The 27,951-nt window shown below is 37.1% G+C and overlaps 1 protein-coding gene across 1 annotated transcript in view; it reads left to right on the forward strand.

Moving 5' to 3' along the window:
• The window catches only part of USH2A (usherin), a 779,248-nt gene that overhangs the window by 130,962 nt on the left and 620,335 nt on the right, over positions 1-27,951 (forward strand). The window contains exons 11-12 of the mRNA XM_060022310.1: positions 21,540-21,735; positions 25,231-25,872. Coding sequence (XP_059878293.1) covers positions 21,540-21,735; positions 25,231-25,872 — 838 coding nt within the window. The remainder of the gene's footprint in view (positions 1-21,539; positions 21,736-25,230; positions 25,873-27,951) is intronic.

Consider the following 27,951-nt stretch of genomic DNA (forward strand, 5'->3'; position numbering starts at 1 on the left):
TAATTTTTATTTTGTTTTCTCATGCTCCACGTACAGACACAAATTATACGGATTATTATTATATGTGGAAATATAGTGTCAAGTACACCTTTGCCTAAATAATGTTATAAAAGATTTCTAAAATTGCTTAGCGTCATTTTCAACGGGACAACAGAATACACCCTAAAAAAGCTGTCAACAATGTCAGAATTATAAACTGTAAAATTAAATTCAAGCCCAGTTTTAAAAATTCATGCAATTACAATCCTTAATAATATTAGGGAGCATACAAGGAAATTAGGCAGTAGTTCAAGTCTCATTTTGTTATAATAACTTAGGAACCAAGCCAGCCCCAAATGGCCTGAGTGACTGTGCTGTGCATTCTGTGTTCTGAAAGGAAACTTCCCCTTTGGCAGTTGTCATTTGAAACTCCATCCAGTCTCATAAGGTATGGCATGTTTGTCTTATTCTTCTATAAGAGATATTGTAATTGTTCCTCTTGTGAATGCCAAGATCTTGAAAGTGGCATGAAGTAATGCTCTGAGTCACTAAACCCTAAAATTGCTGATGCCAAAGTCAAGACCATCAAAGTCATAGATCATCTAAAGCACATAATAATATTAATATTATTAGGAGACAATGGAGAAGAGTCGTTATTATTATTGAGGATTCCTTAATATAGAGTCCTGGGATCCCTAGGGCTACCATGGATGAGTTTTAGGGCATCCATATATACCTTTAGATTGTATGTGGGAGTGTATCTGTGTACTTTTTGTTTTGTTTATGTATCTTTAAAGGGAGAGCTTTCAGTACCCAAAAGATATATCTGGGCCAAAAAAAAGAGAAAAATTACTGCACTGGGGAAAATAAATCCATTCATCTTATAAGCAGCCTTGGCTAATAGTAGAGATACGCATAATGTGTCTCCCAAAATGTCACTGCACTTCATGTTTCCTTTGCACTCAGTGCCTGAGTTGTTGGATGTATATCCTGAGTTGGAGGTTGAACGTTCTTTCCCTTTTCCTCATCTAGTGTGACTTAGGTCCAGAAGGAACCAGATAGAGCCCCAGGCCTGGCTGATGCTTTAAAAAACTATTTTGAGGTATTTGGGGAAGGACCTATGAAGGTCCTACTTAAAGTATATTTATGTAGAGATCCCAGGCTGTTCCTGACCTACGTGCACAGGTGATGCTGATGTGGTGAGGACATTTGAGAGAAAGGCCCTAACGTATGGCCTGCCTCATGCAGAAGGCATTCAGGCAATGCTGTCTGAGTGCTTTTCTGCTTGGGATTTTCTCCATCTCTCTTCCCTTCTTTCTCCTTTACTTTGCCGTGTTCTTGGCCCTGGCTGAGGAAACCGTGAGAGTGAAGCCACAACAGACAAGATATAGGAGGTCGGTCAGCGCAATTCTTCTCAAACTTTAATGTGCGTGTGAATCTCTCAGATACTTTTTCAAAGACAGATTCTGATTCAGAAAATCTTGAGCAGGGACTAAGATTCTATATTTGTGAAAGTTTCTGGGTGATGCCTCATTGCTATCTGTGGACCAGTCTTTAATAACCAAGTTGCTAGAAAACTGTCTATCAAAGATGCATAGAGAAAAGAATCTGGATGTGGGTCTGTGTTGGGGGGTGGTAAATGTGAGTGTGTCCTTCTGCACACACTTGGTCAGGAGTGGATTCACTCTCTCTTATCCTCTGAATTCCACCTTAAAACCAAGTGGTTTTCTAAGTTTTCCACAATGCTGAGCCCCTGTTAAATTGCAGTCAAAGTGTACCCTAAACTATGTCCTCAAAATCAGAAGATTTAACCTAAGCTATTTTTTTAAAACAATGGAAATAAAAAACAGTGAATGAAGGAATCTAAAAGTTGGCTGAAAACCAAAATATAGTTGTAATTTTATAAAAAGAGAGAAGAATGGTTGATTGTAATACTCAAGAAGGCATCGATAAACGGCTGTAATAGAGCCAGAAGAGAGAGAAATGATTAAGAGACATTAAAAAAGAAATTAATAAGGCAGGAGTCGAGTGGTTGAGATGAATTAGATGAAATGGAAAGGCATCAGTGACGGAAGTATTTCCAGATTCAACCCATGGAAGATGGAATCATAAGGAATAAGAATCCTACTTGTGAAAATTGATTGATCTGCCAGGGTGATAATTGTCAAGGAAATACATTAAAAAATGGAGCAGGATATACTTTCTCTGCATAATGTCCCATTTCCTGCAATTCATCAACTCTTTCTCCTCTGCTCAGAACTAAGTATTTGTCATTAATTACCACAACATATCTAAAAGTCCAGAAACATATTGCCTTATATTTTGTGTTACCCCAATACTAAAGTGTACAAAGAGAAGTAATGCACAGGTTTCTTTGGCCTATAAGGAGACTGACCTTGAATAGTATGATGTATGGGTATTGGCTGTAAGCATTAGGGTGGTGAAGGATTTGAAAGGTGGGGAGTTTATGTGGAGCTTTAAGACATGAAGATTTGGCCATAAGTCATGTGGTACCTCGTTCAGAGACTTAAGGAGAGATGGGTAGTAACATTTCTCTTGCAGCTGGTAAGCTGAGTGATAAGTGATCAACCTGAGAATGTAGAGGGCCAGATACAAAGGTAGGGATAAAGGTGCTGGGGTGCACATGCAAAGAAAAGGAGGAAATGGAGCTGAGCTTGGTGGAAAGGCTCATTCTGAAGACGTTATCCAAGATTCAAAGTTGTGGTAAACTGAAGGTAAAATAGATGAAGCTGCGACCACGGTGGCGTTCCCAGCCTCAGCCTAAGTTGAGTACCACGTATTTGGATACATCTGGCACCTCCCTGGGAATGAACTCATCCCAAGGGCCAGGATACACAAACTTGGCCGAGTAAGAATACCTCAGGCATTTAAGGTCAGATTCAACAGTGCTGATAGTTTGGGCAGGCATGTTAGGTAATAAGTGGTTGTTGGTTTAACTAACAAGTGTGAGGTAATAACAAGGTTTGCAACTGCATTGCTACCGATAATAGGATAAGCTAAGCGCATGTAATGAATACACCCCGACATGTCTAGTGACCCAAACAATATAGGAGTTTATTTCTTGTTCCTCTAATCCCTCCAAGGCAGCTGTTCCTGGTTGCCTGGTGGCTCTTCTCCATATGACAGTTCAGGGCACAGCCTCTTCCACTCCGTAGCTCTGCCTTTCACTAGGAAAGGACAAGACAATGTGGAGAGACAACTCCCACCTTTTAAAAGGTCTTGGCCCAAAAGAGGCACACGTCTCTTCTGATACGATCCTGTTGGGGGAGAGCACGTCACATGGCTACACTAGTTTAATGGAGGGCTGGACAAAGGTAGTCCCTAGTGAGGGAGCCCCTTTCTAGCTACAGCTGTGGGCCAGGGAAGAGGAGAATGGATCAGGATGCAGAACCTGTCATCTCTGCTCGGTGCCCATGTGACAGAAGGTAGCCCAACAGTGAGAAGTATGTTTTCTTCTATTGGTACATACGCAACAGAGTGGCTTCTCTTTAACGAGAATCCCTGAGAATATAGTACTTCATCAGCACCTTGGGGTTACCAGACCAATACTGATGGCACTGCCTGCTTGGGGGTGGATCCTGTGTAGTGGCAGAGGCAGCTGTGGAAGGTGGTCTGCTTCAACCGTGTCAGCACATGTTAGCAAAAGAGGCCTGGACGAGGGTGGGAGGAGAACCAGCGTGCATGCAACGTGGAAGTCTCGTTCATGAGCACCTATGAGGGAGAGGCCCCAGGGACAAGCAAGTGAGACAATAATCACTGCCCCTCTAGGTGCTCCCAGACGACAGGACAAGTGCGAAGAACAAAACTGCATGGATGAAGCTTAGGGATCATAGATCTTGAAGGCAATTTCAAACTAGGAGTATTTTAAGGCTTTTAGCAAGATAGCCACCATACGATACATATATATGTATGTGTATGTATATATGGATAGATATAATGTATTCATATGTACATTATGATTAAAAAGTAAAACCTTATTTATTTGCGATTATAAATAAAAAGTAAATCTTTTTTATTTTTTAAATTTTATTGGAGTATAGTTGATTTACAATATTGTGTTAGTTTCAGGTGTACAGCAAAGTGATTCAGTTATACACATACATATATTTATTCTTTTTCAGATTCTTTTCTCATATAGGTTATAACAGAATATTGAGTAGAGTTCCCTGTGCTCTACAGTAGGTCCTCGTTGGTTATCTATCTTATATATTATAGTGTGTGTACGTTCATCTCAGGCTCCTGATTTATCATCCCCTTCACGTTTCCCCTTTGGTAACCACAAGTTTGTTTTCTTTTTTTTTAATTGATTTATTTTTGGCTGCGTTGGGTCTTTGTTGCCGCGCGCGGGCTTTCTCTAGTTGCAGAGAGCGGGGGCTACTCTTCGTTGCAGTGTGCGGGCTTCTCATTGTGGTGGCTTCTCTTGTTGCAGAGCATGGGCTCTAGGCACACGGGCTTCAGTAGTTGTGGCTCGTGGGCTCTAGAGTGCAGGCTCAGTAGTTGTCGCGCATGGGCTTAGTTGCTCCGTGGCATGTGGGATCTTCCCGGACCAGGGCTCGAACCCATGTCCCCTGCATTGGCAGGCAGATTGTTAACCACTGCACCACCAGGGAAGTCCCATAAGTTTGTTTTTGATATCTGTAAGTCTTTTTCTGTTTTGTAACTAAGTTCATTTTAAAAAACTAGATTCCATATATGAATGATATCATATGATATTCTTTCTCTGTCTGACTTTCTTCACTTAGAATTTATCTATTTAGATATAGATATAGTAAGTATGTTTCAAATATTAGTCAGTGCATCATCATGAGGACCCTTTCTATGTGTTTTTGATGATACTGATTTATTCAGGAACAGAACATAGCCAGACTCCTTCCTTCTTGGCACACCAACCCAATGTGCTGAGCATTTCCAGAGGCAGGTGTGCTCCCAGGATCAAGGGCAAACCCGTGGCAAGAGCACTAGGCCCTCCAGTCTTCTGCAGAACTGGGGAGTGTTTCAGATCCTGGTGTGCTGCAGAACTGGTCTCTACCTTGATCTACCCACATGCGGTTTAGGTGCCATGCATAGGAGTGCCACACTGTGAAATGTGTAAGACAGATTGGCAGACAGATGACATGCTGCTAAAAGTGCATGAGGACAGAAACTAGTCAGTAAGAATCTCATAGGTTCCATTTGTTTTGCACTTGCCATGTACAAAAAGTATTATGGCAAGGATGTTTGGTCAAGTAATTCAGTCCTTACCAAAGTTGGTAAAGTAGTTACCGATTTATCCATTGGGTTGTTAAGGACAATGAACCTCGGAGAAATGAGGCAACACCTCCAAGATCACACAAGTAATAATGGGGTAGAGCAGAAATTCGAAACTTGTATTATCTGTTTCCAGAGTTCAACCTGAGGTTAGAAACACTGGCTCTTACAGTGCCTGGCACATTAAAGGAACCCATAGCAGGTTGCTGAACTGGATATTTATGTACACTATCCAAAAGTAGCAAGGAAACATCCATTTGTTTTAGGCTTGTTATTCCAAATCTTATTAATTTAATTCTAACTATTAAAAAATCCTAAATATTTAGGAAATAACAATGTGTATATAATTCAGTCGCAAACTAATTTCTTAGAACCAATACAATTCTCCAGTGGAGATTTGGGTGATACTGACGAGTTAATGTAGCCCCGTTGGTGCTTCATGTGTACCAAGGATTCAGGTTATTATCTTACACATAAATTAATTTGAATGTTTTGTAAAGGCACTTTTTAAAAGGCTGATTTATTTAGTTTCTTTATCATCTCAGATAAACGTCTCTTAATATATTTGGAATTCACATTTTCACTGATTCAATAAACTAACAGTACAGTAAGCAAGCATACTACTCTATAGGTTCACAGCAACTTTGATCATTTTTACTAAAATAAAAAAGATTGTTAAACCAAATGAGTTAACTTTCCTAAAAGCCTATTTCTGTACAAAATTAACTAAACACGTGGAGAATGTATTTTTTCGTGCTGGAAGTATTTTTTAAATGCTACTGTGAGATCTCTCATTTTGATAAAGTCAAAACCCCATCCTGTTAATAACCCCTACAGTAATTTTGCAGCAAATTGCAATAAGACCACACTGTACAGTTGTGCCATTCAGATGACATTTATGAAATGCTTTAATTTAACATGGTGTGACAGATATCATATGCATCTTTTACAAGTTATAGCTTATAATCTCTGAGTGAAGTAGACCTAAACCAGAGGGGGAAAGGATGATGCAATATGAAATTATACCCCTTTGAGAAGTAGAAGGACTATAATTACAGTACTTCCTCTTAAAAAAACATTCAGATATGTAACCATTGCTGGGAACAGCAGTATGTGGGGAATCTCTTTACATGCTTTCCGTCTTGAACACTCAAAAGATTGAGAAAAAAAATGTATTCTGTTCCTACTGTCACTTTGTTTGAGCATACTTCAGAACTTTACCTTTCTGCACTCTCCTTAGAGATTATGGTGGTGAAGTTTGGAAAGCACTTTCTCGGAAATGCCTTTTGGAGGGGGAGGGGAGCTATAAAAATATACCAGCCTGACAAATGACAGGCATTGTAGAATGGAAAAGAAAAGACATCTTGGTTTTACACCAGTGTGGAAGCTTTTCCTCTCAAATGAATATTTTCGATAGTGGAGCAAGATGATAAACATCAGTATCACAAAACACTTAAATGGAAACAAGTATTATCATGTACATTATTCACCTGGCATTCTCCAATTTGTGACATTTATATGTGGCAGAAACCACTGCAGATTCATTTAATTTTGAAGTGGAATGAATACCTTACAAAGGTAGCCTGTTACATTCGTGTGGACTTTTCTTCTCTAGAGAGGCAGAAGCTTAAGGAAAGAAGTCATTGTGTCTATATTAGAAATATGGAGTAATTCTCAGGGTCCACTTCTTAGGGCTGAGTGAGCTCCTAGCAGGGAGAATATACTGTATAAAGATAGATAAATAGATAGATAGACAGGTAGATAAATAGATAGGCAGATACATACATAGACAAATAGAGATATACACATTTTTTCCTTAGAAGCACCAGCAGCTGCAAATGATTAGGTATTACATAGATGCTTTTTTCTTTTTGAAATGCTAAAACCAGGCTATTTCCAGAGCTTACATTTAGATGCTTAATAATATAAATGCTCCAATGTTAAATCAGTTCAGAAAGACCGTGTTTCTCTGATGCTCAGTGATGGACCTATCAATAATTTGATGAGATACAAGACTAAGTTAGAAGAAAAGAGAGTAACAGCGAGTCCCTAGGAATTGATAATGCAGTGACAAAATAGGTAGCAAGTACTTAAGGAGCTAGTTCTTTAATCTTAGTGTTCATAAGAATCACCAATAGAAATTTTTTAAAATGAAGATTCCTGGGCTTGTCCTTCAGGGACTTTTATTTCTATAGGTCTGATTGATTTGGTCATAGGCAGTCAAAGGACTCAACTTTGGAATATACTAAACATATGTTGGATATAGGTTTGTATATTCAAAATGTTTCAGTATTTAAAAATGGCACGTATCCTTCTTTGAGACAAATCTTTTTAAAACTGTGAATATGTTTTATTTTTACATTTGAATGAAGGAGAATTTGGAGTAAATATTTTCTAAGAACCTATTCCAGATATTACTAAATCTACCAAAACCGAGTAGAACTTGTGATTTATAGTTTTCTAATATTTGAAGTACCTCCTGAGCACATTTCAATGCTATAACAATTACTTTTAAATAACTCATCCAGTCAATAAACAAGTATTTGGGGGATGCCCCTATGTACTTGGCACTGTGCTAATCAAGGTTACATAATAGTGAATGAACGAATCACTCAGGGACTGGTAAATGAAATTTAACCTTCCTGAAATGTATTGTTTACTAATATTATCTAGGAATACACTTTGGAAAGATTGAATTTTTTTCATTGCCAGTGATAAACCCACCCCAGCTTCAGAACTTCTGTCTTTAAGCATATTCTTTTAAACAGCATTCTGCCCATCCACTTTCCATAGTGTCTCCTCAGCGTGGGGTCTTGCCATGGATGTGTGCCCTGGTCCATCAGTTTTGAGAGTTCCCAGAAGCTAGCCTACTCCAATCCCTTCAGTTCCCACTGTAGATCTCTCACCATCTCTTGTTTTGGATCAGCAGTACCCCTCCCACTTGTAGTCACCCATTCTCAAAACGCCTGTTCTCCAAACGTTCTCAAGTGTACTGCACTTGGGGTTTGAGTTTTCAGATCTTTCAAAAGTCAGATGCCCTCTGACTTCTATCTGCTTTGTCCTATGCTGACACTGATGCCATACATGTCTTGTGACTTGGTTTTTTTGCACTTGCTTCTCTTTGGGGGTTTCTAGGGATAGTTGGTCACCTAGTTCTGTTATAAATATTATTCTTGGCTTCTTCTGGTTTTGCTTTTTAGTTGTGTTTTTATTTTGGGATTTGGAGAAATTCACAAACTCTGTGGCCATGTAATCATTGTCCCTCATTCCCCTGGAGCCTCTTTTGACTTGTATTGCCTAACTTAAACTGAATATATAGAATACATGGCAGAAATGTAAGCCCAAGCTCTTTTGTTGTTTGTCTTCCTATGTGATGCCTTCTCCTTCTCCTTCTTTCTCAACCTATTTCACCATCAGTGACTGTCCTTTCCTCCATTTTCACCTACTCACCACAGTATTCAACTGTACTCACTCAACTTTCCGTACACCCACCCCACACCCACTTATTTTCTGATAGTTTAAGTCTCTTATGAAACAGGTAAGAGAGGCAATAAAGACAAATGGGGATGAACAGCAAAATGACTGCATCAGCAAGTAGCAGCCAGGCACTGAGAGAAGCTGATTGTTTTCTGAGCCAGAAGACTGATGATGGGGAGGAAAAAGGAACAAACTAAACACAGAGTAAGTAGGCAAAAGGGAAAAGAAAAGACAAAATTAGCCGAATAGAAATTGGACAAGCAATAGTGAAAATGAAAAAACTCAGTAGTCGTGTTTTTTCCATAAAGATTAATAACATTGACAAACTGATCAGTAGAAAGAAGAGAAAAACAAGTTGCCAATATCAGAAATAAAAAAAAAGGGACATCACAGCACATTCTACAAACACCTATATAGGATCCTAATGAATATTATGAAAAACTCTCTCCTAAGAAATTTGACATCCTAAGTGAAGTGGACAAATTAATATAAAACTAACACAAAAAGAAATAGAACATTAATACATACCTAACAGAAGAAAAAATAGAAAATCTAAATAGCTTCCTGTAAAGACATTGAATTTGTAATCAAAATTCAAATTTCCTTTCAACAAGGAAAACTTCAGGCCCAGATGACTTCATTGGTGACTTCTCCAGTAGCATAAAGGAATAAATCATGTAAGTCCTACGTAAACTCTTTTAGAAAACTGAGGAAGAATGTGTACTTTCCAAAGTGTTTAATGACGGCTACTTAACCTTAATCTCATAACCTGACAAAACATTTAAAAACAAGTCCATTTGAACAAGTCAGATGTTCCATATGAACATAGATGTAAAATATCTTAACAATATAATTTAGCAAATTGAATCCTGAAATATATTAATCCTGAAATATATAATAACATTTGAACAAGTCAAATGTTCCGTATGAACATAGATGTAAAATATCTTAACAATATAATTTAGCAAATTGAATCCTGAAATATATTAATCCTGAAATATATAATAACATTTGAACAAGTCAAATGTTCCATATGAACATAGATGTAAAATATCTTAACAATATTTTAGCAAATTGAATCCGGAAATATATAATAAAGGTAATGCATCCTGACTGCTTGGCATTTATTCCAAAAATGCAAGACTGGCTTAACATTTAAAAATCAATTAGTGCAATAAACAACATAAATCTCATAATAATCTCAATAAGTGTTGAAAAACTTTTAAAAAAATTCAAAACACTTTCATGACAAATACGCTTTCCATACTAGAAACAGAAGAAAACTTATTCAATCTGAAAAGGGCATCTTCAAAGAAACTTAACATCATACTTAACAATAAACGTTAAACATTTTCCCTGTAAGATCAGGAACAAAACAAGGATCCTTGCTCTTATAACTTCTGTTCAAAGCTGTAACAGAGGTTGAAAGGAGTACAAAATGAACAAAATAAAATCACGGATGTCAAAAAAGAAGCAAAACTATTGTTATTTGCAGAAAACACGATACTAGATGGACAGTGGAGACAGAAGACATTGCCTTCTGTGGGGTGAGGGGCGCAGACATCAAGCCCCTCACCCCACATTATCACTTTTCTCTTCCTACCATTGTCCTCCATAAAGCCATTAAAAATTGGTTAATAATCTAAAGAAGAATAGTGTTTTTGCCATGCAGTTGTAGCTACAAAATAGTCCTTGAGCAGCAGTGCCATCCAGATTGCTGCCATCAAGCCCTTCCAGTAGAGACTCTGGGGCCATCACTGAGGTATGGTAGTAGTGTCACATGACACTAGAGAGGCATATTGGGGTCACATCGTGGAATTTGGACTTTGTTCGGTAGGCAATAGGGAGCTCTTGAATATCTTTGAGCACGGAAGTGGCATGGTGGTGTGCCAAGTCAGGGGAGAGCAGTGCGTTACAGGCATTGCTTAGAACTGCTAGTACTTGGTGATCAATTCGTGTATCATTCTGCATACAACTCCTGGGCAATGCTGGCAATTCTGAGGGAAGAACTGGTAGAAACTGAGAGGTATTGCTCGCATACTATGACCTCATGCAACTCACAGGGTACATAGTGTGTGGTTGTATGTGATCAAACATTTGTTGATAACAGCATGAATGAATGAGTTCTACAGCAAGGAGGAGTAGGAGTTGAAGAATTTCTATTCAAAAAAATCTATAGTCTCTATAAAAGAAAAGATTATTCTAAAGAATCTACTCATTAATTAAAAGATTTTTTGCCCTCATTTGTATTTCTGTTCAAACAAAACCCTGAAAATCTAATTTAATTTCCAAGTTCTTAAACTTTTGAGTTTGCTTTTCAAATTCTTACTTTGTTTGGCAACATCCACATAACCTCGTTGGCTTTTAATGAGTTCTGTGAGAAGATGTAATCTATAGAACATTAGATTTTCCTCTACCACCAGCCAAATGAGTGCTTAAGAAGACAGGTATTTCTCCTGTTTTAAAAGTGTTGCTTTGAATTACTTAAAATGTAGTGTCTATTACATAGAGAACCTCTAATAAATATTGACTGTTCTCACCTAATTTATTAATCTTTAACTCGTACGTCGTTATCTCTAAGTGATATTTTTCACACACACAAAAGAAATCACGTATGGATTATCTGATGCCTCGAATCACCATGATAGAACTCCATCTCTTAATGTAGAGGGTGGGTGAGAAAGCTGACTAGGATAACGATTGCAGAGCAGAGTCTTACTCTTTCCTGTTGTCACTAATCTTCCTGCCAAATTCGTTGTTGCAATTGTTACACAATTGACTGTGCATATCCACCACGGCTACATAGCCTGGGACAGCAGACTTTTGCAGTATGGTCCAGAGTAGAGAGATCCTGAGCGTGGTCACTGGGTAGTAGACAGCGCCCATTAGCAAACATCGGGGCGATTCAGGGAAATTCACAAATTAGTAACTGGACTGCTAACCTGCTTCTTCCACTGTGGGTCCAGCCCCTCACAGGTATTGGCCATTGCCTTGACCTTCCTTGGGTCTAGTGCTCTTGCCATTGCTGCTGTTACATTTGTGGCTTATCACAAGCAGAGTGAACTTAGCACAGTGGTTATGAGCATGGATTTGTCCAGCTAACTGTCTGGCCCTCAAGAAGTAACTTGATCTAAGATCCAGTTTCTTCTGCTGTGCAAAATGAAGAGTCATTCATTTCCCAAATGGGAAAATGACTAAAACTGCGGCTACTATGGAGTTCACATTGTAAGGTGGTTTGGGGAGTAGAGGGGGAAGGTAATCATCAGTCAATGTAAAAATAAGTAAATCTCTTTACTAAGTTAATTGCTATGGACGAAACAGGACAAAGTAAAAGGCCTCAGGAGTGCCATTTGAAGGAAGGGAGCTGCAATTTAGATACATAGTCAAGGCAGGGCTCGTTAAGAAGGGGACATTTGATTTGAGCCCTGATGGTGGTGAGGGAGTTAGTTGTCTGGAGGTCTGTAGGGAGGGACCCAGGCAGAGAGAGCAGCCTGTGCAAACACCCTAAGCTGTGGGTATCCCTGCTGTGTTCAAGGAACAGAAAAGAGGCCGTGTGGCTAGAGTGGAAGCAAAAGAGAGGAGAAGGCACATCCAGAACCTTGGAAATCCTGGGTTGGGATGCAAAGGATTGGCCTTTCCACTTTGCCAGTGCCTGCTACGCAGCCATTAGGTACTTTACAAGGTTGAAGAAAGTTGGATGGTCAATCCTTTGATGAATTTACTACCTACTGTTTAATCATTAGCAGTATGACATATACAGAGTAATAGTTATATATACCACTAGGTTTTTTCCCCCAAGATGCTGACATCTCTGCCACTTGCATATCTGTAAGATTAAAAAAAATTTTTTTTAACATGCTCAAGTATAACAGATGACATCATCTGTACAGCCCACCTTCTTCTCAGAATGTTCCATCTTTTGGACCTAGTCTAGACCAATGGCCCTCTGGGCTACCTGCTCAGCTATTAGCATGGGCTTGCCACATACCTGAATCTCCATCTCCTGGATCCCATGCCTTGCATTCTTGTTGCTATTATTGTCGACTTTCTCATTTGCTGGTATCTTATGTCCCAGTACCTTCCTGAGAATGGGAGTTAAATTTAGAAGGTATTGCTTCCAATAATTTAAAATAATTTTATTCATAATTTAGAAGGTATCGTGTCCAATAATTTGAAGACAATTTTATTTATAATTTGGAAGGTAAGATATAGTTTTCTAGGTTGCAATAATATTACAGAACACTTCAATGATATTCTATATTTCTTTTATATGTGACTTATTTTATTGGTCTCTAGAAATTTTTGTGTCTTCTTTCTATTTCTGGTATTTGAATGCTTCATGAGATTGTACCTTACTGTAGTTTCTTTTTTTACCCGTTAAATTTGCTAGCACATGGTGAGCCTTTTTAAACTGTGGCTTCATGTAAGGAAAAATGTTTATGCTGTATTAATGCTTTGATAATTTCCTTCCTCATTTTCCTATTTTTTGTCCTTCTGGAAATTCTATATTTTTATGTCATTTTTCTTCTATTATTATTATTATTCTTTCTGAAGAATTTTCTTAACTTTATCTTACAGTCTTTTTATTGAGATTTTTATTTTGCCTATTGTATTTTTAATATTCAATAGTTCTTTCCTTCACAGGTTGTTCCCTAAGGCTTTTTCTGTTCAATGTTTTTATTTTTTATTATTATTTTTTAATAAATTTATTTTTATTGATTTATTTTTGGTTGCATTGGGTCTTCCTTGCTGTGTGTGGGCTTTCTCTAGTTGCGGCGAGCAGGGGCTACTCTTCGTTGCGGTGCGCGGGCTTCTTATTGCGGTGGCTTCTCTTGTTGTGGAGCACAGGCTCTAGGCGCATGGGCTTCAGTAGTTGTGGCACGCGGCCTCAGTAGTTGTGGCTCGTGAGCTCTAGAGCACAGGCTCTGTAGTTGTGGTGCACGGGCTTAGTTGCTCCATGGCCTGTGGGATCTTCCAGGACCAGGGATCAAACCTGTGTCCCCTGCATTGGCAGGCAGATTCTTAACCACTGCGCCACCAGGGAAGTCCCATTCTATGTTTTTAAATGAATGCAACTTTTACCATAACTTTCTGGGGATAATAGTTATAGCAGTGTTTTATTTGTTATGGTTGATGACTTCTTATATTTCTCTTTTCTGCATTCCTTCTTTCCCTTATAGATTATTATTTCTTCTCCTTTTTTTTTTTTTTCTTGGTCCTAAATGGAAAGTAAGTCTGGCTCCTGGCTTTCTAGAAGCAGTGTAAGAGAAGTGGAATGGTGGCAAGGGGTGAGGGTGTACATACACTCTCACTTAATCCTCCAATTTCTGTCCTATCTGTTCACCCACTGCTGATGGTCTAATATAATGGAGCTGGTTATCTTAATTTTTCTTGGCAATAAGACCAATATCACCACGGAATAGGAGTGTACCTGGCTGTGTAGGATTAAAAAGGGAATTGGAACTCTAAATACTTGTTTTGCAGAACTCCTCTAATTCAGGATTCTCAACCACAGCATGATTGGTATTTGTGGCTGGAGAATTCTTTGTTGTGGGGAACTGTTCTGTATATTGTAGGATGTTTAGCAGCAGCCCTGGCCTCAACCCACCAGAGGGTAGTAGAACCCCTCTCCCAATTGTGACAACCAGAAAGTCCCCAGCCACTGCTAAAAGTCCTCTGGGGAACAAAATCACCCCCAGGTGAGAGCCATTGTTCCGAGTTCAGAACTTATCCTGCTTTTTTCAGTGTTTTATCACTTGTAAACCTTAAGGCTTTCAGAGCCTTAAGGCTAAGGTTTTCCTTTCTGTAGGAAAAATCAGTTTTCTTGTTTTAGAAATAAACTCACCTGACACCCATATTGTAGCTTCTTACTAGTTGAGAGTATTGTCAATATTCATTTATATTTCTTCCTTCCATTCTCTGTCTTTGAAACTTTTTGGGAAAATTTATTTGTTCTCTATTGCTCTGTCTAATCATTAAAATTATGGATTATAATTTTTAAAATTAATCATTAAAATTATGGATTACAATTTTTAAAATTCCTATTTTAGTAAAATATCAGGAAAAGAGGAAATAGGCACATGCTTAATCTTCTGGCTTTTGAGAGAATTTCCAGGCCAAAGAACAGAGTGGGAGGTAGAGCTTCCAGAGTGGGAGGGGATTCTCTGAGTTGAAGAGGTGGAGCTGACAGTGTGGGGAGTCCAAAGTGGCTAGAGTTTGCAGAGAGAGCAGCACAGAGAGATAATCCCAGAGCTCTATAGAGTATCTTTCTTAAGTACTCAGCTGACTATCAATTATTGCATGTGTGTGAGGCTGGGGAAAGAACAACCTGAAAGAATTAAATGTAATCGTGCTAAGCACTCACGCAAGGCTGTGAATAGTGCCTGTTTCCACTAGCTGAATTAGAAAAACCTCATGAGTCACAGGATATCCGATAGAGTACACAGAAGTATCTTGCCTCGAGTAGAGAATAGTCCTAGACTAATCACTGCTCCAGGACCACCTAATAAATCTTAAGAGCAAGACCCAAAGGAACTGTTTCCAAGTAACTTAACTGCATCCCAGGACAAAGCTCAGGAATATTTATAGGAACACTAAAATATCTAGCACCCAAAAAGAGAAAGTCCACAAAGTCTAGCACCCAATTAAAAAAAAAAAATTACCAGGCATGCAAAGAAGCAGGAAAATAAAACCTATAATGAGGACAAAAATCAATTAATCACAAGTGACCCAGAACTAAAACAGATGTTAGAATTACCAGGCAGGTACCTTAAAACAGATATTTTAACTATGTTCCAGGTGTTCAAAAAGTTGCATAGAGACATACAAGGTACAAATAGGATACAAATCAAAAATCTAGAGAGGAAAGCTGCAATGTGTAAAATGAAAATAAATTGGGTGGGATTAGTGGTACTTATACATTGGAGAAAAGAGTAATGAGCTTGAAGTCATAACAAGATAAACCATCTAAAATTAAACATATAGAGAAAAGATAATTTAGAAAAATTGAAACAACATCAGTGAGCTGTGGGACTACTTCAGGAGTTGTGATATATGTATAACTGGAGTGCCCAAAGAAGAGGAAGAGTGAAAATAGAGACAGAAAAAAATTTGAAGAAATAATAACTGAAAAATTCTAAATACTGTATAATGAAAACCAAAAAAACCACCAACCCAAGAAACTCAAGAAAAGCCAAGAAGAAGAAACATGAAGAAAACTGCAGAAAGCACATCATAATTGAATTGCTTCAAACTAGTGATAATTTTCTCTTTAATGATAAAGATAAAATATTAAAGCAGCCAGAGGAAATAGATAAATTATATACAGAGGAAAAACCATTAAGATGATAAGAGTTTCCTATTAAAAATAACGCAAGCAAAAAAGACGATGAAGCAACATACTTAAAACACAGAAATAAAAAAAACGGTGTACATAGAATTCTATACCTAGCAAAAATATCTCTCTGAGATAAAGGGAAAGTAGAAATTTTTTACAGTATATAAAAATGAAAGAATTCATCACAAGCAGACCTGCATGCAGTATAAGAAATGTTAAAAAGAAATCCTTCAACCAGAAGTATAATGATACCAGATGTAAACATGAATTTACACAAAGAACTGAAGAGCTCCAGAGAGAGTAGCTACATGGGTAATTATATAAGATTTATCTGATTATTTACTTCTCTTTAAAAATAATTGGCAGTTTAAACAAAAGCAATAATGCTGTATTAAAATGTTTATAATACATTTACAATTAAAATGTATGACAGGAGCTTCCCTGGTGGCGCAGTGGTTGAGAGTCCGCCTGCCGATGCAGAGGACACGGGTTCGTGCCCCGGTCTGGGAAGATCCCACATGCCGCAGAGCGGCTGGGCCCGTGAGCCATGGCTGCTGGGCCTGCGTGTCCGGAGCCTGTGCTCCACAATGGGAGAGGCCACAGCAGTGAGAGGCCTGCGTACCGCAAAAAAAAAAAAAAAAAAAAAAAAAAATGTATGACAACAATAGCACAATGTTAGAAGAGAGAAAATGAACTATAATATCTTATAAGGTTCTATAACTATAATATCTTATAAGGTTCTATAACTATAATATCTTATAAGGTTCTTATTACTAAAGGTAATCACTTCAAGGTAGACTGTGATAAAGATATACACCATAGACTTCAAAGAGACCACTAAAAATAATAAAACAATGTGCTGTAGCTAATAAACTGAAAGTAAGATAAAATGGAATCTAGAAAATTTAAAATAAAGAAAAGCAGGCAGAAATGAGGAACACAAACAGTTGAAACAAATATAAGGAAAATAGCAGGATGATGGATTTAAAACTAACCATGTCAGTAATCACATTAAATTTAAAGGTTCTAGATACTCCATTTAAAAGTCAGAGATTGGAAGATTGGATTAAAAAAAAGTAAGACCCTGCCAAAGGATTATATGCTGCCTACAGGAAATACATTTCAAATATAAGACACACATAGGTTAAAAATAAAGGATGATTAAAGATATACTATGCAATTACTAATCCTAAGAAAGCTGGGGTCACTTTATTAATATCAGAAAATATAGATTTTAAAGTAAAAGTGTTTCCCGGGGTAAAGATGGTCACATTGCAAAACAGGTCAATTCATCAAAAGGGTTTGGTACGTAAATTCTTAACATTTATGTACCAAACCACAGAGTCTGTGCAGCTATACAAGTCAAAAACTGATAGAAATGAAAGGAGAAATACAAAAATCCGAGGTTGTAGGCAAAAATTTCAATACCCCTTTCTCAGTAATTAATAGAACGAATTGACAAAATCATAAGTATAGAGGTTAAAACAGCACTGTCAGCCAACTTGACTTAATTGATGTTTACAGAGCACTCAGCAGCAGCAGAATACACATATTTTTCTAGTCTACACAAAGCATTTATCAAAATGAATCAAATTCTGGACCATAAAACAAGCCTCAATAAATTTAAAAGAATTCAAGTCATGTAGAGTATGTTATCTGACCATAATCATTAAATAAAATTGGAAATCAATAACAGAGTAATCTCTGGAATATCCCTAAATATTTGGAAACTAAATGACACACAGCTAAATAACCTAAGGGTCAAATAGGAAATGAAAGGGAAATTAGAAAGTATTCTGAACTGAATGAAAATGAAAACACAACATATCAAAACTGTGGGATGCTGGTATAGCAGTCCTTAGTAAGATATTAAAAGCACTAAATTGTCTATATTAGAAAAGAAAAAAATTCAAAGAAAAACCTTTCTCCTTAAGAAACTAGAAAAAGAAAAGAAATGACCCAAGCCAGGCTAATCAAAATTATTTTCGAGTTTCTAACTAGAGCTCACAGGGGCATCCCTTTTCCCTCATTGTTCACGTGGCTGAAAGCAGGCAAGACCAAAACTTACAAAACCAAGATTGTGTTTTAAGCCTTAAAGAGCTAGAAAATGTCTCTGGCTTAAAGTATGAACATGTTTGTTTGTTGTTAGAAACAGTAACTGTACCTCATTATTTGTTTTCCTTCTACATTACTAATAGAAATTTCAATATTATTTGGCCATGCGATCATAGAGCATAAACTGTATTTCTCAGCCTCCCTGGCAGTTATGTATAGAAACGCAATTTAAGTTCTGGTCAGTGGTATTGTTTCTGTTAACTTTCACCTCTAAAATGTGGCTTAAAACCACGAAAACCATTTACTTGGTTTAGAATTCTATGGTTTGGCTCAGCGGTGGTCTGGGCTGGCTTCGCTGATCGTGCCTGAGCTCTTTCATTTATGTGGTTAGCTAGCTTGTCAGCTGGCAGTCAGATGATCCAGGAAGGCCTCACTCACGTGCCTAGTGGTTGTCAAGCAGAAGGTTAACTGGGGTGATAGGAGAGGCTATTAGCTGGGGCTTCTACTTCTCTTCCACATGTCCTCAAATCCTCCAACAGGATAGCTTGAGCCTGTTTTACAAGGTGGTCTCAGGGTTCCAAGCCCAGCTAGAGAGAATCAACTCCAAGTTTGCAAGCATTTCAAACTTCTGCTTGCATCATATTTGCTGACTTACTACTGGCCAGATAAAATCAAATAAGTCAACCGAGGGTTAGGGTTAGAAGTGTTCTATCAAATAGCGTGGAAACAGAAAAGTGTTGTATCTGACTTTTTGGAAGTGTATTCTTTAAAGGGAGGGAGTCACACTCTTCTCTCTACTTCTTGGTGGACAAGAATTGGTCTTAGAGTGTGAATAGATTTATATTCCCTCACATAAAAGGGAGAGAATCTACAGTGAGTTGTACAGAAGTGAACATGTGTTTTCAGGTGAGTTTTGAGAAACTGATTACAATGAACTCATTTATAAACTATAAAGCCTTTTATCATTTACTTTTAAACCACATTTTAAGGTATGGCTAATATAGAGAAATTACAGGCTATATGCGTTATGCAAACATTTAGGTTAATGAAATAAGAGTAAAGTTGTGTTATCTTATTTGCAGCTGAGTTTCCCATATGGAGAGATTTCATTTTATTGAAAAAAATACCCCATAAGACCAAAGTGTTGCACAAATCAAGGCAGTAATGAACACTTTTTAGATCTATGTAAAAGATGACTAAGAGTTAGGTGTAAAGAGGAAAAGTAGACACACATTAGGGAGGAGTAGGGAGAGACAGGACAGTTAAATGGTGACTAACTGGGGTGCAGAAGCCTTTGGCGATGTCTAGTTGTAGGGAAACTAAATAGATATTATAAACTGCAAAGTAAAGTTCTCACTCTTCTTTCACCCCAAATCTTTAGTAAAGTGTATTCCTTTTTAAAAAATGAGAGCTCCTCTTCTGAAATTTCAAGTTTCGTGCCTCGAATGATACAGGGCAGAGCTCTCAGGTGGCAGGAAGATTCCCGAATGGAAGAAGCAGAAATTTAGGGTCAGGGTGGCCGTGAGAATATCAGTACACATAGAAGTTTTAAAAGCTGAAGGAGAACTTTTGTCCTTCCAACAGGAGTGGAATGAGGGTTCCAGGCAATCTTATCTAGATTTCAAGAGGAAGGGAAGCTCCAGGTGATACATGCCTTACATCTGAATAAGAATATAACAAAATAAATAGAAGATAAAGTTTTAGCACAGAATACACCTTTATTTCTCTTTAGCCTTTTCACTCTTTCTTGCTCTAGATATTTGAAAGAGTCCTCTTTACATGTGGGGTGTACGCAAGGTTATTCTTTGAGAGAAATATAAAGTATGTCCAATTCCTGAAGGTGCTTGCCATCTGGAGAACAAGACTAATATATGTGAAACAAGAGCCAAAAAATAGGGGATTCATTAAATGGTAATGGACTTGAAGTGTTATATGTGTGTAATCAGAGGTCTCTTCGATTTTCATGGCTGTAAGTAACTTATACCCGTCAATAAATGCCATTTATTTTTGCAGACCAAATCAAATACCTGTTTTGAGTCATAATCTGGTTTCCACGGGGCGGGGTAAGAGTGTGGGTGTGAAACAAAGCCAGACACTGTGGGGCAAGTCACAGTCCTTGCATATCTTTCTGACCAGTATGTGTCTTTGATATTGACGTGTGTTATTGTCTACAACTCCCTCGTGCGTGTATAAACCTTTATTTTTCAGAGGACTAGACCTTTTGTCTCATTATCTTACCCTTAAATAATGATTCCAGTGAGTTCCTATTTTCCAGATGAGGAAAAATGAGGCAGTGATAGATTTTTAACAACTATTTAATTAAAAAACCCTTCTCTACCTCTTTGTAACTGAATCCCAACCTCATGTGATATTTTTGGATATCCCTGAGATTAAAGGTAAATCAAACAGTGTCTTTCCACAGGTAGGTAACTTCCCTTTGTGATAACCTTGCCTCCAAACGTGGCATGCTGGATTCAGTCTGAGTGTAAGGAAATCATGGGGAGACAGGCCAGTGACTTTATGAGAGATCTGATGTCTGTATTCACATCTCTTGTGAAAGTCCGAAGTTATTATTGAATTTCTCAGATTTATTTCATGTGTTATATGTATATATTCCCTAGTGAAAGGTTTTAGCTGTTTCTTTAACCAACATAGCATTATCTATGCACAGAGTAGATAAGCATTATATAGTCTGTGTATTTTCATTCTCAAACAGCAGCTTGAAGAGGAAAAATTCTCCTTTGTTCAGCTGTTATTTTAGTTGACAATGCTCTAAAACAAGTAACTTTTTTGCATTTTTTACCACAATGTAAGTCAGTTAAATATACTTGATGTGATTAATTCATAATATAAATGAACCATAAATATGCTGAAATATTCCTAAGAGTAGAGTTGTGTAAAAAAATGTTATTAGGGTCATTATCAGGAGGCATAAATGGATACTGTTAAGAACTTTATTTTAAACGTTGTTAAAACCTTGGTGGAGTGATATTATTATAGAAAGATTCTTCCTCAGTTGAAGCACTGGGCATGCGCAGAACAAGTTTGGATCAAGGAGTAAATGAGAGGAATGAAACAGAGAGGTGGAGATTAAAGACTAAATTAACGGCTGGCCCTTTTCTATTTTCAGTCTCCCCATGACTGTATTTTGATTTCTTTATATGGTGCTTAAGGCTTAATTCCACTTCCCTTTTAGTCATACACTACTGACTTCTATGGGGTTTATTTCCATTCAGCTCTATATATTCACCCTGCTGAAGCTCTCCCATGTTTCTGTGTCAGGAGGGGAAATACCTTATTACCTTCTTGTCTGTTTCACATTTAAAGTGTTTTCCCTCCCTGCCCTCTCTGTCTTGTACCTAATGAGCAAATTATCTAAAAATAGAAACGTTCATCACCCTACAAAATGTTGTATCTTCTCTAGATCGGAGGCCAGTGTAATTGTAAGAGACATGTGTCTGGCAGACAGTGCAATCAGTGCCAGAACGGATTCTACAACCTACAAGAGTGGGATCCTGATGGCTGCATTCCGTGCAACTGTAATGCCTCTGGGACAGTGGATGGAGATATTACCTGTCACCCAAATTCAGGCCAGTGCAAGTGCAAAGCAAATGTTATTGGTATGTGTAATGCAAAAGTTTGCAGTCACATCTCTATTACCATCTGGAATAAAATCCTCTATTTGATTTCTTCTCTGAAGAGTAAAGCAAATTTCCTTGCTCAAGGCAGGCTGGGAAAAAAAATTTTGGATGAAATTAACTGTCTAAAAATGACTAAATTAATAATTCTCTCAAACTACAGCTTGAAGCTTAGTTTAATCAACCCTTTAGAAGTTTCTTTATTCTGTAGATGCATTAGTTCACATGGTCCCATACTAATAAGTCATAGAAAAATATAATTTACTTACTGCATAGATGTTTCTTTTAGAAAATTAGCACTTTTTCAAAATGCTTTACACTTAATGAGTTCTAAGCAAATCATTTCCATGCTAGTTTTCTTAATAGACCAAAATAAATGGATTTTTTTCCGAAATATTCTGTGCTGCAGGGTCCTTTGTGATAAATCTTTCCATTTTTTTCTATTATATTTCTTTGAACTGTTCCTATGAAATGCAAAATAAGTCAACATAATTCCACAGATCATGTATATTGCTAGGGTTAGTTATAAAGGGCCACATAATTTTAATTTTGTAATTCAGCGCCAAGCTGATTATAATAAACAGCTACCTTTGGTGTTATTTATCATTTTTTTATACAAGACGTGCTTTTTTTGTTTGTTACTCCCACAGGTATTTTTCAGAAATTAGATTTGATTATAGCAATTTATTACATCCAACATTTTTGAGGGAAACCACAGCCATGTAAGGACAAAATTTATCAAGTGCCCGAAATGCACTATGTACGTAATGCACTTTGAAATGTTGATATATGAGAATATTATGAGAGGAAAGTTTCCAGATAAAGTGAACCTTGTAACTGAACACGTCTTGGTTCACATAGAAAGTTTAAAAAAGACCTTTGCCTTTCTATTGTCATTCAAGACACCAAGTCTTCCATGGTTTTTCTAACACTGACCTGAACCTTATAATAATAAAAACATGCCTGGCAGACACACACACACACACGTGCCCGCAAACGTGCATATACACAAACATACGAACATATCATTTGGAGTAACATTTTCATTTCTGTGATATAACACTAAAGCTAATTCTTTATCTTTTATATATGTTGGTATTCATGCATCATTTTGTACAATTCAGCTAGACAAGCATTTCATTTAATTTAATAGAAAAGAATATGGGCTTGCACATATTGATGGTATTACACAAGATTTATAGTATTATGCAATTTATGGTATTACACAAGATTTCTCTGGTTTAAAGAAGATTAAATCAAAATCTTTACCAAAACTTGCCCTGATGCATTTTAAGCATACAAAAGCTAACTTTTCAGGGACAAAAAGAAAAGAACAACTAACATAAAGAGAAGCACACTTTTGTATAAGTTTATCTGTGATATTGAATGAAGTCCTCCAAGTTCAGTCCATAGAGCATCCTTTGTTCTTTGATATAAAACATCCTTTAAATTCAAGCTGTGAAAACAAAATTTAAAGAAAGGGCTTTAGGGACAATCAAATGGTTACAGCTCTGTATCAATAAAATCTTTCCTGTGGTAGTTAGATTCCAGAGCTTAAGGAAGGATCAAAGAATCAAACTTTACTATTTACTTAAAATTTGTTATGGCCTCCCTGCCATTTACCTGTGTTACTGGTTGACCAGGTAGTTTTCTGCGGGAAAATATAAATACATACTTTTTGAAGATGAAATCATCAGTTTGATATTACTATCTCTAGAATTATTTCTGCACATACAGTATTTTTTAATAGAAATGTAAACTTGATATGTATTTCTTTTCCTAATGGGACTAGCAAGTAACCTTATTCAATTTTACCTTGTTCATATGATTAAAAAAACAACAGAAAATGCACGTATATGTTGTATGTGCTTCAGAAAGCAAACTGTTCGATTTAACAAAACTGTTAAAGCTTACTAATGATTCTATCACCAGTAAAATACATTAGCACCAATAATTTTATTAAAGTAGGTCATTCATCTAGAATAAAAAGGGAGAAGAATGTGAATTAAATGCCAAGTGTGCTAACTCGCCTGTACTTTTTAACACCGAATGGGATGCCCTGTAGGCCTTCCTGAGTACGGTTAGGAATAGATTACCTGTCAGGAATATGTATGGCATATTCAAATAAGCACTGCGCATATTTTTAAAACTGATATGATGTGAATCCATGTAGACCAATTTTAATAGTTCAAAATGAGTCATAATTCTTGTTAACAATACAGTTATTTTTAAAATTTGCAGCAATAGTGGTCCTTTTTTATTTTCCTTATTGAAATTAAATGATATGCCTTAGGTGAGTCATTCATCACTGTTAAAGAACTTGCCTTCCATTGGAGTTCTTGAATTTTTATCCATATATATACATATATATTATGCGTTCCTTCCAGTTTAGGAAATGCTTTTCTGCCTATGGTTTCCTGAGTGTGTTTTTGACTGTTATTTCATGACTAATTTTTTTAATGCTATTATAGCTTGAAATAAATTTTTCAATGGATTCAACCTCACATAGTCACTTATTTAAATTCATGGATATGTGAAGACTAGCTAAAGAAAGTATTTTGCCTCTCAACATTTACTATTCAATTTTTTTTATTCCTTTCCCTTGTAACACTTTTTTGAAACAAAAGAAAGTTGTCAGATTTAAGTGTAGGTGATAAAACATTTTTCTCTGTAGGTAAAATGTATATATGTTTGTACTCCTTTAAGTAGGAGTCATGTAAACAGCAGAATTTACTTAGTGTTTAAAGAGGTATGCTCTGAATCACACAATATGACAAGCGATGTGATTGCTTTATGAGCCGAGGAGAGCATAATTTATATTAATTGAAAATGATAAAATATAGGAGTGTATAAAAGCATTGAGATACAGTTGCTCTGGATAACTTTTATTTATATTAATTATTTAATTGTGTGAGATTCAGAAGTGAGTATGTGTACTGTTCTCACAAAAATATTATAGCTTAACATTCATTAAACATTTTGGGAGGATGCTGATTTCTAGGAAAATAACTTATGTGGTAATATGCAGTTCTTCCGATGGCTTTGAAAATGTATTTCACTCTCAACTTTTAAATGAACATACTTTGTTACTATGAAATAACTAAGAATAATGGTTTTAATATAGTTAAATAATTTAAAAATAATAGTTCTGATATTTGTTAAAGAGGAAAAGAGTTCCAGTGTGTGCAACAGAAGCAGTATTTGCATTAAGCATTTCTCCTTGCATTAAGTAATGAATAAAACTGTAGAGAGCACATCGCAAAAATAAAGTGGTACGTGAGTGCAAGTTAAGTATTGCCATTGTATTTTGAGTATATGATCAGCCCTCTTTGGCATTACTTGTGAAAAAAACACTCACCATTTTGTTGTGTCTGTATTAAATGTGGACAGTAGCATTGTTTGCACTGCAGCTATCTTGAAAGCTTGAATGCGGTTGTTTTCACATCTTTACCTTTCTAAACACATTTTTCTCTTTAGGGCTTAGATGTGATCATTGCGATTTTGGATTTAAATTTCTCCAAAGTGTTAATGACGATGGCTGTGAGCCCTGCCAGTGTAACCTCCACGGCTCAGTGAACAAACTCTGCAATCCTCTTTCTGGGCAGTGTGAGTGCAAACAAGAAGTCAAAGGACTCCAGTGTGATACCTGCAGAGAACACTTTTATGGACTGGACACCACCGGTTGTAAGGCCTGTGACTGCAACGTAGCTGGGTCCCGGTCTGGGACCATCTGTGATGCTCGGACAGGACAGTGCATCTGTAATCCCAATGTTGGAGGGAGACGATGCAGTGAATGTTTGGAGGGATACTTCTACCTACAGCGAAACAATTCTTTCCTCTGTCTGCCTTGTAACTGTGATAGGACTGGGACAGTAAATGGCTCTCTGCTGTGTGACAAATCAACAGGACAGTGTCTCTGCAAATTAGGAGTAACAGGTCTTCGCTGTGATCAGTGTGAGCCTCACAGGTATCATCTGACCGTTGGCAATTCTCAAGGCTGCCAGATGTGTGAGTGTGACCCCTGGGGGACGTTACCTGGGACCATTTGTGACCCAATCAGTGGCCAGTGCCTATGTTTGCCGCGTCGTCGAGGAAGAAGGTGTAATCAGTGTCAACCAGGTAAGAGAGAAATGTGTTACATTTTCAGTACACGAAGGTTTTCTTTTTATCCCGTATCAGGTGATTCCTCTTTGCTTCTCTGTCAGGACTTCTAAAAAATTAATCTCCAACACCTTTGTTGCATTTATATCATTATCTAATGAGATGTAACTAGTTTATTTAAGATTATGTGGCATATTTGTGTTGCTGTATTTGAGAGTGACCCTTTAGATGAATGCCAGCCAATCAGACATTTCATAACTGAGACTTTTATTTAATTTCTCAACTTGAAGTAAATCCCCTTTTAACAACTGAAAAAAAAATAAGAAAAGCAAGAATACATTTTATATTCTAGAGAAAGAGAAACTTGAGTTGGTCATCCACACAGTGCCAAATATTCAGATGATGAACTGATTTTCTGAATAAAAGCTGACCAAGTGTTTTTACTAAATGAGCTATATGTTCTGGCATCAAATAGAAACATCTAAAATAATTTTTAAATGCCATTCAATTAATAAAATAGGCTACTGTTTAGTCCTACTGTACCCATCTTTCCAGGTTTCCCAGTTGGAAGAAAGATGGACCCTGTCCATAACTTTCTCCTTGACTTTATATGATTTAACTAAAGCAATATACTTCCTTTATAATACATTCATCGTGATGTTATGATAAATATAAATATCGGTTGTTTAACAGTGTACTAATTGTTGTCCTGTCTAGCAAAATCAGCTCTGAGTTATCTGAACCTGTGAAAATGAGGGTGATGCAAATTCGAAACGGTGATTTGCCTGCCAGGGAAGAGTAGGACTAAAGTCTTGTTTTGCATAACAAGGAATTCAGCTTAGTAGAATTGAACCAAACCTCTCCCTTGGCATTGGTCAGTGTGACAAGTAAATCCAGAGAGACAGAAAAGAAATGATGGATAGTTAATTCTCTTTGAGATAAAATATCAGAAAAAAATTTGAACAAGCTTCAACATAAATGGAGGCTATATTATCAGTGAATGTCCCATAAAACCTTATAGGGAGCAGCACAGTCAGGACTCAGCAACTAGAAAACTCTCATTGGTATATATTCATTCATTCATTCCCACCTCCGTCTCTTTCTGCAGAAGGGCACTCTGCTTCTCTCTTCCTCTCTGCGGGGTTATATAGCCACCCCTGTCTCCTGAGTTTGCTTACAGTTCTAGTTGCAGCTATACAGAGAGACATTAGCTGCTTCTTGGTTACAATTCCAAGAGTGAGATTCTAATTGACTCAGTTTTGTCGGGGTGGCCATGTTTGAGCCAATTCACTGTGGCCAGTGGTGTCAGGATCACAAAACATAAGCATGGCTTCTAGGGACCACTCCTTCAGGTGGTAAGTATCCCAGAAAACAGGAAGATCATTGAGTGTTGACAGCTGCAATGTACTGCGTTCTTTCAGCTTCAGATTTATCCTTCCAAATTTGCAATCCATTACTATTTTTTATATCCTAAGATGACTTTTTTCCCACTATTTATTAATATCTCTAATTTTGGAAAGTAAGTAGTCAGTTTCCTGCACAAATAACCATGATGTATATAACCTACTTTGTAAGTAAACCAGCAAAAATTAATAGAGCAAATGTTATATGCTTTTGAGTCGTTACATGGTTAAAATTTATTGAGTGTTTCATTCTGACCTAGAATATAGCTATGCCACGGAACTAGAGACCAGTGGGCTCAAATCAGAACAGGAGGACCAGGGGTGGAAAAAAGAAACTGATATATTGCTTGGATAGGGTTCTGTTGGAGAGTTTTGATTCCTAGAAATATCTAAGAGATTCCTAGAAAACTAAGCAGAGGCAGATTTTTCAAGAAAGGAAATATAATCAAGCATATTATAGGGTATAACTGTGAAATAGATTTATGTAGTCATAATACGATAATCTCTGAAAAATGATTTAACCAACTAAGGGGATTATTGAGGAGGAGGTAGAAAGAGCTAAATATTCATTTTCTATAGTAGAAAGACAGTAGTCTAAATTTTAAGAGTTGATGTAACAGTACATGCATGTTATTCAGAAATCGAGAAATGAAAGCCAGAAGAAACATCTATAGGAGTTGAAGGTGATTGCTCT

The sequence above is a fragment of the Delphinus delphis genome, chromosome 1 (genome assembly GCF_949987515.2).
Source record: "Delphinus delphis chromosome 1, mDelDel1.2, whole genome shotgun sequence".
In the NCBI taxonomy this organism is placed as follows: Eukaryota; Metazoa; Chordata; class Mammalia; order Artiodactyla; family Delphinidae; genus Delphinus; species Delphinus delphis.